This window comes from Cnephaeus nilssonii (genome assembly GCF_951640355.1).
Source record: "Cnephaeus nilssonii genome assembly, chromosome: 7".
NCBI lineage: Eukaryota > Metazoa > Chordata > Mammalia > Chiroptera > Vespertilionidae > Cnephaeus > Cnephaeus nilssonii.
Genome location: NC_137078.1, coordinates 2,006,820 through 2,021,108, shown reverse-complemented (window position 1 = coordinate 2,021,108; position 14,289 = coordinate 2,006,820). Strand labels below are relative to the sequence as shown.

The 14,289-nt window shown below is 37.3% G+C and overlaps 1 protein-coding gene across 5 annotated transcripts in view; it reads left to right on the top strand.

Annotated features, from left to right (window-relative positions):
- The window catches only part of PLS1 (plastin 1), a 222,745-nt gene that overhangs the window by 169,638 nt on the left and 38,818 nt on the right, over positions 1 to 14,289 (top strand). For all 5 annotated transcript variants that reach the window (XM_079777349.1, XM_079777350.1, XM_079777348.1 and 2 more), the window contains one exon: positions 2,072 to 2,186. In XM_079777349.1, the coding sequence (XP_079633475.1) occupies positions 2,072 to 2,186 (115 nt within the window). The remainder of the gene's footprint in view (positions 1 to 2,071; positions 2,187 to 14,289) is intronic.

The window sequence follows — 14,289 nt, the reverse complement described above, 5'->3', positions numbered from 1 at the left end:
TCATGGGTGCAGTGCACACCTATATACACACATACACGCACACATTCACACACATATACACACAGATGCACACACAAACACTCTGCCAACAAGCAGCTATCCCACTAAGGCACACCATCCATGCCACTTTGTCCCCATAATGCATGTATCACCTCCCTTGAAGATAAAGGAAAGACTGCTTCCTGCTATAAAGGAGAGCTGTGTGTGTTTGTGTAACATATTTTTATATATATAAAGGCTGATCAACCAGTTGACAGCAATGGTAATAACACAGCACTTAAAGTTATTTACCAAAGCAAATTATTTTTCCCAGACAGTGCCAAGTTTTTAAAGTGAGTTATTGGAGAGAGACCAAGGGTGTACACCAAACATGTCAAACTCGTGGCCGGTGGGCCACATGCCTCGGGTTTCAGTTTCTCTATTTGCAAAATATGAATAATAATAATACCATACTACATAGAAATAAGAATTTCATTTTAAGTTAAAAGGAAAATCATGAAATAGGTGAGATTCCAGAAGTTATACAAATAACTTTAATGATTTTTTTATTGCAAAATTCTCCGTGTGCTAATAGGTAACCTAATCAACTCTTAATTACCTTCATCATAGACTCCCTCCATTGCTCAGCACAGGGCCAAGCCCCTTTACAGGCATTGCATGTGTGCTCACAGATGCAAAGTAACTTTATTATGAATCTTAGCTAAACATATCTCAGTGAACAGCTATTGAGAGAGAAAAGCCACATTACACATCACAGACCTAGCAAGTTTAAGATCAATTGCTTTTTTGTGTGTGTCCTTAGCATACAGAATTGAAAACAGACTTGATGAACATACTTTGAGCATCTGAGGAGAATATGTTTTTCTGAATCTAAAGTAGTACTATTCTTCAGTAACTCCTACTTGCTCATAAGTTCCTTTTTTTTTTTTTAAATCCTCATCTGAGGACATGCTTTTTCATTTATTTTAGAGGGAGGAAAGGAGAGAGAAATATGGATGTGAGACAGAAACATTGATCGGCTGCCTCCTGCATGTGCCCTGACCAGGAATTGAACTTGCTCTAATCAACTGAGTAACACTGCCCAGGGCAAATTCCTTCCTCTTAACCCTTATTATTTAACACTAGAGGCCTGGTGCATGGATTCATGCACTGGTGGGGTCCCTCTGCCTGGCCTGCGGGGATCAGGCTAAAACCCTGAAACCAGCAGTCTGACATCACCCGAGGGGTCCTGGATTGCGAGAGGATGCAGGCCAGGCCAGATTCATCAGTCTGTTCCATGTTTCCATGCCTGTGGTTTCCGCTCCTGAGTTGAGCATCTACCCCCTGGTGGTCAATGCATGTCATAGCTACCAGCTGGTTGGCCAGTCCAGTCACTTAGACTTTTATATATATAGATGAACAACTGCCTACTGAGTAGCTATTGTGATTTTTCTGTAATTATTTTTAAAAGTTTAAAAAATCATAATACATAAGCAACATATGGACTCCATTCCCACTGAACAAGTTTCAGGAAATATGTAGAATAAAACAAAACATGATCATCTGTCCCTTTCCCTTTCCATATTCTTTCTTTCCTGCCCAGAGATAATCACTTTTAACAGTCAATAGCACATATAAGTATTTAAATACTCTTAATTTTTAAAATAAATTTAGTAACTAATAAAGTATGCAGTGTTCTGCCACTTGCTTTTTAATGTAATATGTCTTGTAAAGCTTTTCATGTGAGTACATAGAAATCTACCTTATTATGTCTTATGGTAGCCCAGGAGTCCATGATATGAATAGTTTATTCAACAGCCCTCTACTGGCTGGTATTAAATTTGTTTCCAAATGTATAAATGCTATGGCAATAAATGTCCTTGTGCATATTATGTTTGTAAACATTAATGAAAAAATTTTGGACAGATATCTAGATTAGAAGTTCTGGGTCAAATGATGTAACCTGTTGTTCTTTAAGCATTAATTGAGCCTGTTGTATTTTTAAAGACATAAGCCCATCTTCAGTGTGCTTAATAAAACTAGGTAGTACCAGCATTTCCTCCTCCTTCATATTATTTTCCTCCTATTTTAGTGATCTTGCAGATGCTCTAGTGATCTTCCAGCTCTATGAAATGATTCGCGTGCCAGTCAACTGGAGCCGTGTCAACAAGCCTCCGTACCCTGCCCTTGGAGGGAACATGAAGAAGGTGAATGAAATAATGATCATGGATATGTTTTTATTATCCTGATATAAAACAGAGGATTTCAACTTTTTCAAAGCTTAGTAAAGTATGATCTGTTCCCACAGTTCTGAGTCAAACCAAATGTATGAAGCTGAAAAGCGTTTTCACAAGGGTGCTTTAATAAGTGTTTGGAACGATGAAAGCAGTTTCCCCATGCAGAGACACCTTATAGATCATTTGTCTTCAGCAAGTCGTAGTGCTTAATGTTCTTTGAGAGCAATCATAAATGCATTTCTATTTTATAATCGCCAGAACTTGCCAAATCTTTACTGCTTTTTGGTAAAATTTTTTCAACATATATTTATTGATTACTTGTACAGGGCAATGCAAGATATAAAATAGTGCAAGGCAGGGAGTAGGCCCTCAGGAAGCCTTAAGGAAGTTAGGGAGATATGTGCACAAATAACCACGATATGGCACAATCTACACAGAGGTGAGTGTTATGATTTCTAAGGAATAAAGCACTACAGGCTGCACATGTCATGTGAGGGTTCATGTAGAAGGTGGTTTTTGAGTTATTCTTTGAAGAAAGGACAGAATTTTGTCAGGAGACTGGAGCAGGGGCTGAGTATTAGGAAGAGGAATAGAAATGGGAAAAGTATAAAGTATTTCTGGGCATCTTCTGATAGGTGAGAAGTGGATGTGAACACTAAAAGTTTGGATTGCAGCCAGAGCCTTGAATGTCAGATTAAAGAGTTTGAATTTTAAATTGTAAGCAGTGGGAAGCCATTGAATATTTTTGAGCAGGGCAATAACTTGATTACAGTTGGTAGGAGAATATCTGGCAGATGAATAATAAAGAGAAGTGCTCAGCTCCACTATTCTCCTTCCGCAAATGGGGGATGTGTGGGGTCCTTGATCTAAGTTCTTGTTTGTTCTGTTGAAGTGCTACTTTAATATTCAGCTTTGGTTTTGTTTTTGCTTTTCCTTTCTATCTTCTGTATCAGGCTCATTTGCTTTTAAGACTTTTAAAAATATTTGTTAGTTTATTTTATTCATTGGATTCCACATAAAAGTGAAATCATATGGTACCTGTCTTTCTCTGATTGGCTTATTTCACTTTGCATACTTTCCAAATCCACCCATGCTGTCATAAAGGGTAAGACTGCCTTGTTTTTTATAGCCAATTAGTATTCCATTCTGTAAATATATCATAACTTTTTTATCCACTCATTTACTGATGGGCACCTGGGCAGCTTCCAAATCTTGGATATTGTAAATAACACTGCAATGACCTTAAAGGTGCATATATTCCTTTGAATTAGTGTTTTGGGTTTCTTTGGGTAAATACCCAGAAGTGGGATCATTGGGTCAACTGGCAGTTTTATTTTTACTTTTTTGAGGAAACTCCATCCTGTTCTCCACAGTGACTGCACCAGTCTGCATTCCCACCAGCAGTGCACTTTTCTCCACATCCTCGCCAGTTCTTGTGTTGGTTGATTTGCTTTTAAGATTTTTAAATGTTTGTAATTTCATTTCACTTTATTCTTTCACTTAAAATGGTGTGAACACTATAAATATCTAAAAATAATAAATGGACTCAAATTGCTATAACTTATCAACATGGCTGTTATGAAATTTATCTTCTTTCTTATGGTTTAAAAACTATCTCTAGCTGACTAAATGGAAATATAACCATATTCCTGGCTGGAAAGAATAAATATTATAAAGATATTAAATATTTTCAATTTAAATTTTAGGTAGAAAATAATTCCAGTTGGAATTTTAAGAATTCTCCTTTTGTATATACATGTGCATTTACACTGAGTGGCCAGATTATTATGATCTCTGAAAGCATAATAATCTGGCCACTCAGTGTGTGTATGTGTGTGTGTGTGCATGTTAGAGGCCCAGTGCATGAATTTGTGCATGGGTGAGGGTCTGGCCAGCCTGGCTAAAGGTAGGGGACATGGGCGGTTGGCCAGCCTGCCTGCTCGTCGAACTCCTGGTCGAGAGGACAATTTGCATATTAGCCTTTTATTATATAGGATATACACTGAGTGGCCAGATTATTATGCGTGTGTTGGGGGATGCAATTTATAGTGTAATTCTAAAGTTCCTCTAGAAGAATAAACAGGCCTACAGCATAACAGAAAATAAAGGTCACTACATAATACTAAAGGGATCGATCCAACAAGAGGATATAACCATGGCAAACATGTATGCACTTATTATAGGAGCACCTAAATATATTATAAAAACTTCTAGAGGACATTAAGGAAGAGATGGACAGCAATATAGTCATAGTAGGGGACTTCAACACCCGCTGACTTCACTGGATAGATCTTCCAGACAAAAAATTAACAAGGAAATAGTGACTTTATTTTTTTATTTTTTATTTTTTTTAATGTATTTTATTGATTTTTTACAGAGAGGAAGAGAGAGGGATAGAGAGTTAGAAACATCGATGAGAGAGAAACATCTATCAGCTGCCTTTTGCACACCCCCTACTGGGGATGTGCCCGCAACCAAGGTACATACCCTTGACCGGAATCGAACCTGGGACCCTTGAGTCCGCAGGCCGACGCTCTATCCACTGAGCCAAACCAGTTTCAGCAGGAAATAGTGACTTTAAATGACACACTAGATCACAATGATTTGATTGATATTTATAGAACATCTCATGGCAAAGCTGCAGAATATACATTCTTCTCAAGTGCACATGTGTCATTTCAAAGATAGGCCACATGTTAAAACACAAAAGAGGTCTCTACAAGTTCAAGAAGATTGAATCACATAAAGCATCTTCTCAGATCACAATGGAATGAAATTAGAAATCAACTACAGTAAAAACACACAAAAACATTCAAACACATGGAGGCTAAATAGCATGTTATTAAACAATGAATGGGTTACCAATGAGATCAAGAAAGAAATAAAAAAACTTCCTGGAAATAAATGAAAAGAACACAATAACCCCAAATTTCTGGGACACAGTAAAAGCAGTCCTGAGAGGGAAGTTCATAGCACTACTGGCCTACTTCAAAAAACAAGAAAAATTATTAATAAACTGTTTAACCCTACAACTTAAAGAATTAGAGAACAACAAGAAAAAAAAAAACAGATTAAGTAGAGGGAAGGAAGTAACGTTTAGAGCAGATATAAATGATATAGAAACTAAAAAAAATCAATGAAACCAAGAGTTGGTTCTTTGAAAAGATAAATAAGATTGATGAACTGATAGCCTTATTCCTCAAGAAACAAAGAGAGAGGACCCAAATAAAATCAGAAATAAAAGCAGTGAAATAACAACTGACACCACAGAATACAAAGGATTGTAAGAAAATACTATGAACAACCATATACCAATAAGCTGGACAATGTGGATGAAATGGATTAATTCCTAAAAAAATACAATCTTCCAAAACTGAATCGGGAAGAATCAGAAAGCCCAAATAGGCCAATAACAACTGATGAAATAGAAGCAGTAATAAAAATAAAAAAAGAACTCCAAGCAAACAAAAGCCCTGTTCCGGATGGCTTCCCAGGGGAGTTTTACCAAACTTTCAAAGAAGAACTAACATCTATACTCCTCAAACTATTCCAAAAATCCAAGAGGAAGGAACACTTCCAAATTCTTTCTATGAAACCAGCATTATCCTAATTCCAAAACCAGATAAATTCACTACAAAGAAAGAGAACAATAGGCCAATATCCCTGATAAACATAGATGCTAAAATCCTCAACAAAATTCTAGCTAATCAGACCCAGCAATATAGTAACAAGATCATACACCATGACCAAGTGAGATTTATTCCAGGGATGCAAGGGTGGTACAATATTCATAAACCAATAAATGTGATACATCACATAAACAAATTGAAAGATGAAAACCACATGATCATTTTCATAGACGCAGAAAAAGCATTTGACAAAATCCAACACTCTTTTTTTGATAAAAACTCTCAGCAAGGTGGGAATAGAGGGATCATACCTCAACATAATAAAGGCATATATAACAATCCTACAGTAAACATCATATTCAATGGGCAAAAACTAAAAGTGTTTCCCTTAAGAACAGGAATAAGACAGGGATGTCCTCTTTCACCACTCTTATTTAACACTGGAGGCCCGGTGCACGAAATTTGTGCATGGGGGGGTGTCCTTCAGCCCAGCCTGCACCCTCTCCAATAATGGACATCCCTTTTACAATCCAGGACTGCTGGCTCCCAATTGTTCGCCTTCCTTCCTTCCTGATTGCCCCTAACCGCTTCTGCCTGCCAGCCTGATCACCCCCTAACCATTCCCCTGCCAGCCTGATTGATGCCTAACTGCTCCCCTGCCAGCCTGTTTGCCCCTAACTGCCCTCCCCTGAAGGCCGGGTCACCCCTAACTACCCTCCCCTGCAGGCTTGATCACCCCCAACTGCCCTCCCTTGCAGGCCTGGTCCCTCCCAACTGCCCTTCCCTGCTGGCCATCTTGTGTGTTGGAGTGATGGTCAATTTGCATATTATTCTTTTATTAGATAGGAGGATTATATAGGACAGAGGCCTGGTGCATGGGTGGAGGCTGGCTGGTTTGCCCTGAAGGGTGTCCCAGATCAGAGTGGGGGTTCCCTTGGAATGTGGGGTGGCCTGGGCGAGGGGCCTGTGGTGGTTTCAGGTCAGCCACGTCCCCCTGGTGATCCAAGCGGAGGCCCTGGTATCTGGGATTTATTTATCTTCTATAATTGAAACTTTTGTAGCCTTAAGCGGAGGCCAAGGCATACCAGGGCTGCAGAAACTTGGCTTCCTCCTTCGCCGGCGGCAACTCGAGCCTCCTGCTCTCTCCAGCTCCGTGGCTGCCACCATTTTTGTTGGGATTTATTTATCTTCTATAATTGAAACTTTTTAGCCTTAAGCAGAGGCCAAGGCAAGCCAGGGCAGGTGGAAAGCTTGGCTTTCTCCATTGCCAGGAGAACCCAAGCTTCCAGCTCTCTCTGTGGCCGTAGCCATCTTGGTTGGCTTAATTTACATACTTGCTCCTGATTGGCTGGTGGGCGTGGCTTGTGGGTGTAGTGGAGGCACGGTCAATTTGCATATTGCATATTCTCAGACAAGAAGAAGAAATAAAAGGCATTCAAATTGGAAAGGAGGAAGTAAAACTGTCATTATTCACAGATGACATGATATTGTACGTAGAAAACCCTAAAGACTACACCAAAATACCACTGGGTTTAATAAAGGAATTTGGCAATGTAGCAGGATACAAAATTACCATCCAGAAATCTATGGCATTTTTATGCAACAATAATGAATTTCCAGAAAGAAAAGCTAAACAAGCAATTCTATTTACCATTGTTACAAAGAAATGAAAATACTTAGAAATAAATTTAATCAAGGAGGTAAAAGACTTGTACTTGGGAAACTACAGGATGTTGAAAAGAGATAGAGAAAGATACTAAATAAGTGGAAGAATATACTGTGTTCATGGATTGGTAGAAATATCATTATTAAAATGTCCATACTACCCAAAGAAATCTACAGATTCAGTGCAATCCATTTTAAAATACCAACAGCATATTTCACAGATCTATAACAAATACTCCAAAAATTTATATGGAACCAAAAAAGACCCCAAGTAGTTCCAGTAATCTTGAGAAAGAAGAACAAAGTGGGAGGGATCACAATACCAGATATCAAGTTATACTTCAAAGCCACTGTACTCAAAACAGCCTGGTACTGGCACAAGAACAGGCATATAGATCAATGGAAGAGAACAGAGACCCCAGATATCAACCCAAGTCATTATGCTCAATTAATATTTAACAAAGGAGGCAAGAACATACAGTGGAGTCAAGATAGTCTCTTCAATAAGTTGGAAAAATTGGACAGAAACATGCACAAAAGGGAAACTAGACCACCAACTTAACACCACACACAAGAATAAACTCAAATGGATAAAAGACTGAAATGTAAGTCATGAAACCATAAAAATCCTAGAAGAAACCATAGGCAGCAAAATTTCAGACATCTTTCCTAGCAATATGTTTATGGATACATTTCCCAGGGCAAAGGAGAAAATAAACAAATGGGACTACATCAAAATGAAAAGCTTCTGCACAGCGAAAGAAACCATCAACAAAATGAAAAGGGAGCCCACTCCATGGGAGAACTTATTTGGCAATGATACATTTGATAAAATTTAATATCCAAAATATACAAAGAACGCATACAACTTAACAAAAAGAAGACAAACAATCCAATTTAAAAATGGGCACAGGACCTAAATAGTCTCCAAAGCAGACTTTCAGATGGCCAAGAGACATATGAAAATGCTCCAAGTCAGTGATCATCAGAGAGTTGTAAATTACAATGATAATGAAGTATCACCTCACACCTGTTAGAATGGCTGTCACTAAGAAGTCAACAAATGACAAGTGCTGGAGAGGATGTGGAGAAAAGGGAACTCTAGTGCACTGCTGGTGGGAATGCAGACTGCTGCAGCCACTGTGGAAAACAGTATAGAGTTTCTTCAAAAATTAAATATGGAACTGCCATTTGACCCAGTGATCTCACTTCTTGGAATATAACCTAAGAGACCTGAAACACCAATCAGAAAGAATGTATGCACCCCTATGTTCACAGCAGCACATTTTAAAATAGCTAAATCTGCAAACAGCGCAAGTGCCCATCAGCAGATGAGTTGATAAAAAAAAAGCTGTGGTACATTTATACCATGGAATACTATGCAGCAGCAAAAAAGAAGGAACTCTTACCATTTGCAACAGTGTGGAGAGACCTGGAGAGTATTATGCTGAGCAAAATAAGCCAGTCAGAGAAAGATAAGTGTCACATCTCACTCATATCTGGAATCTAATGAACAAATATATCTAGAGACATAGTAGCATGGAACAATCTGTGAAATCTCAGAGGGTGGATGGGTGGAAAGAGATTAACCAAAGAACTTGTATGCAAGTATGCATAACACATGGACACAGACAATAAGGTGGTGAATTCCTGGGGCAGGGGACAGGGGTTGGCTAGAAGAGGTCAATGGGGGAAAAGGGGACATATGTAATACTTTCAACAATAACAATTTAATAAAAAAAAAGACCTAAATCTTTTTAAAAATATTTTTAAGGATATTGAGGGAAGAGCTCTTAGAAAATATTTTTTAAATTATTATAAAGCTAAAGTAATTGAAATAGTATTTAATACATATATAAGAATGGAATGAATTAAACAAAAGAAGAAAAATAAAACTACAACAAAAATCAGAGAATAATATAATAAACAACCACAAATCTTCCACCCTAATTGAGCAAATACAAAAAAAGAATGGAATGGATTAGAGTAGCTTAGAAACCCATCCTAAAATACATGTAGTTAATGTATGATACGGTGCTGGCTAAAATCGGTAGGGAAAGGAGGGATCATCCAAAAAATGATGCCACGACAACTAATTATTTCATCTTCACCATATATCATACACCAAAATAAATTCCAAATGTTCAAAGTAAAAACTTAAAGGGTTAAATATAATAAATAACACTTAAAAACAGATGAATGAGACAAACAACAAGTGTTAGGATATGGAGGAAAGGGAACCTTGTGCACTGTTGGTGGGAATGCAGATTGGTGCAGCCACTATGGAAAACAGTATGGAGGGTCCTCAAATAATTAAAAATGGAATTGCTTTATGACCCAGCAATTCCACTTCTGGGTATTTATCTGAAGAAACCCCAAACACTAATCTGAAAGAATACATGCCCCCTTATGTTCATTTAAGTGTTATTTACAATAGCCAAGATTTGGAAGAAACTCAAGTGCCCATCAATATATAAATAGTTAAAAAATATGTGGTACATTTATGCAATGGACTACCACTCATTCATAAAAAATAATGCAATTATACCATTTGAACAGTATGGATGGACCTAGAGGGTATTATGTTTAGTGAACTAAGTCAGTCAGATGTGTTCCACATGTGTTCACTTATATGTAGAAATTAAAGAACAAAAAAAATGAACAAAGTTGAAGCAGACTCATAAACACAGAGACTGGACTAGTGATTGTCAGAGGGAAAGGGGATTTGAGGACTGGGTGAAAGAGGTGAAAGGATTAAGAAATAGAAATTGGTAGTTACAGAATAGTAATAGGGATGTAAAGTACAGCATAGAGAATATAATAAAAAATATTGCCACAACTATGTATGGTGCCCATTGAGTATACAAATATCAGGGGGGACACTGTAAAGTGTATGATTGTCAAAGAATTTAATTACTTAGACGTGATGTAGGACAGTTGGCAGGGGTTGGCAAATTCTTTTGATTAAGCCAACTGCTATGTGGTGGTTAAACTGATGTTTTTAAGAGGTATATATAAGACACATGGTCAAAAATTGTTATTAAATATGCTATACACTTGAAACTATTTTTTGAAATATATATATATTGAAATCTCCTGAGTTTTATTTATTTATTTTTATTTTTTATTTTATTTTTTAAATTACTTTATTGATTAAGGTATCACATATTTGTCATCAACCCCCCCCCCCCATTTCCTACCCAACCCCCCCCATTTCCTACCCAACCCCCCCCACATGCATGCCCCCCTTTCCCTGTTGTCCGTGATCACTGATTAGGCTCATATGCAAGCACACAAGTCCTTTGGTTGATCTATCTCTCTTGTCCCCACCCTCCCCTACCTTCCCTCTGAGGTCTGACAGTCTGATCAATGCTGTTCTTGTTCTTCAGTCTATGTTGTTCATCTTTTCCCCTAGATGAGTGAGCTCATGTGACACTAGGAATACACTTATAGGAACCGAAAATGAGACAAGCAATAATGGTTATGCTGAGAGGCAAATGAATCAGTCTATAGTGAGTTTCTTTCTGGGCCAACAGTTCTTTTGAGTCCCGATTTCTATGTCCAACAGTTGTTTATGTGTTCATAACAGCAATGATATTTCAGTTCTGGATGGTGGACAAATGGTGGTAATGCAGGTCCGACCCTCTCTGGTTTGGTCCTGGGCAATCTGCAGTGACGCACATCTGCTTACTGCTAGTATGGCAAGGCATGGTCAGCGTCTTTCATCTCTGGACTGCTTCTCTTCTGTCTTCATGGCTGGAGCACTCCTGTCAATTCCTCTCTGTTGTAGGAATCCACATGGTCTTGGAATTGTTTTCTGAAAATATACAAACATATTCTCGACCAAAAGTTAATAAAGAAATATTTTCTATAAATTTGACTTGCGATCCTTTTTCATTTTTTTGCCCAAACGATTTTCCTTTGGCTTGTTTTGACACCATGTATGTTTTACCTGGGTGTCTTGCTGTTAGCATTACAAATGAAAGTTAATTTTCTAAAGTAAAAATTTTCTAGATGTAATTTACTTACAGGATATTTTTCCTTACATGATATTCTTCTACTATCCCCCCTTTTTTGGTTTAAATATTGGGAAGCTTTTGGAAATTTTATGCTGTAATCTTGATAGCTTTTAAATTTTACTTTTTTGCACTAAAATGTGACTGCTTTAGGTTCATTATATGTTACGCAATTTTACCATGAGATGAACTACCAATAAAAATTTTAGTTAGGAACAGCTTTTTTTGTCCAGTACAATTGATTTTTCTAGAGTATTTGCTTATTTTGATTGGCCAATTTAAATTAGTCTGAAAACTTGACTACTATTTTACTGTCAAATTTAATACTCTTAACAACCATCATGTTTTACCCTGTAATTATTAGTGGAGAGGATTATTTGCCTTTTTGAGTAGGATATTTTTATTGATTTCAGAGAGGATGGGAGAGGGAAAGAGGTATAAACATCAGTGATGAGAATCATTGATTGACTACCTCCTGCACACCCGCTACTGGGGATGAAGCCTCCAATACAGGCATGTGCCCTGACTGGGAATTGAACTATGACTTCCTGATTCATAGTTTGACACTCAATCACTGAACCACACTGACCAGGCTACACCTGAAACTATTTAAAAATACTGAATGTATATGTAATTAGAATATAAAAAATAAATCTCATTAAAGCTTTGAAAGAAGAATTTAGTATAAAAATATAATTGAAGGTTGTGCCTAACATTTATGACTCGAAGGAATGTGCTATTTTTTGTGCATTTTTAAATAATTAAAGTCCACATGTACAGACAAATAAAAAAAGGTGAATTATTATCTACTCTTGGAATGATAAAGGCATTTTGAAGAAAAAATATATAGTAGATTAGATTACATATAAATTTTAAACTTATATATCTATTTATAAAAACCCAATGACCAGAATGGCGGAACGACCAGAATGACAGGAATGGCTATGACGTGCACTATGGCAGCCAACCAGCCTGATCCGGGACCCAATCAGCCCCAAACACCCCAATCAGGGTGGGGGTGCTGCCGGCCAACCGTTCGTGGCCGCTCCCCACCACCAGCCCAGCCCAATGGGCCCCCATCAGGGCGGGCCGGCCAGACTCCACCTGTGCACCAATTCATGCACTTGGCCTCTAGTATAAAAATGAACACCATAAGCAAAATTAAAAAGCAAAAATAAAACTTGGAAACATATTTGCAACAAATATGACAAATAGTTAATATATTTATATATATATATATATATATATATATATATATATATATATATATAGTCTAATATGCAAAGTATCCCCTTGGGAGTTCGACCGGGAGACTGAGTTTGATCACTTGCTATGATGTGCGTTGACCACTAGGCAGCGGCACAGAACATGGCCAGAGACCAGCGTAGGCTTCGGGGCGCTGAGGGAGTGAGAGAAGGAGGAGGAGGGGAGGTGAGAAACCTGATTGGCCCTGATCACCAGCCAGGCCTAGGAACCCTACCTGTGCCTCTAGTCATTAATATATAAATAGTTAATACAAACCAATATCTAGAACTTGATTGCTGTTACTAAAATTATAATAGCAAAATGGGATAGTGAAGAATATGAGTGAACTATTTACAAAACAAGAAGTAAGATGGGTAATACACATCAATATTTTTCATCCACAATAGAGAAATGCAATTTAAAATAAGAAACATTTGGAATGCACTGCACCCAGTGTTAGTGCATAAACTTTCTGGATTCAGTTTAGTAATACATCATCAGTAATCTTCAAAAAGTCCTTTAATTTAACAATTTCATTTGTTATCTATCATTATGAAACAATCAGAAAGACAAGAAGTTTTGTGCCAAAATATTCGTCATAGCAATATTACAGAGCAAAAAATGAAAACAATGTAATTGTTCCATAATGGGTTAATAAATTAGGGTAAAATGAAGTAAGATGTACCATTAAAAAGAGCATTTTTAGGCCTTAGCCAATTTGGCTCAGTGGATAGAGCATTGGCTTGTGGACAGAAAGGTCCCAGGTTTGATTCTGATCAAGGGCACATGCCCAGGTAGCAGGGGTGATCCTGCAGGAGGAAGTGGATTAATGATTCTCTCTCATCATCATTGATGTTTAACTCTCTCTCCCTCTCCCTTCCTCTCTGAAATCAATAAAAAAAATATTTTTTTTTCTAAATAGCATTTTTAGTATTTTACTAATAGTGACATGGAAATGAGCAGGATAAAATATGGCATATATATGTATGAATCAAATTTGTTTAAAATACACACAGAGACATGCATTCAAAAAGGACTTCTTGAGATTTCTAGAATCAATATATACTGTATTTATAGTCTTTATACTTTAAAAAACTATTTTTAAAAATAAGACAAAAAGGAAATGTGTCATAATGGTAATGATATATATTCATATTTTTCAGTATTTCTAGTGGTTTGACTCGCCTAAATTTTAAACTTTATTTGATTTGTGCATGGTTCTAATCATGGAAGTAGAATTCAGAAAATTTGTTAACTAATTTTACATAAGATTTTTTATGTAAAATTTTTATTTTATTTTTTGCATGTATTTTTAAAAAATCTTTATTGTTGAAAGTATTACATATATCCCCCTTTCCCTTCCATTGACCTTCATCAGCCTACTAGAGGCCTGGTGCACAAAATTTGTGAATGGGGTGGGGGAGGTGGGGGAAGTGTGTGTGTCCCTCAGCCCAGCATGCACCCTCTCCAATCTGGGACATCCCGCTCAAAATCCAGGACTGCTGGCTCTCAACCACT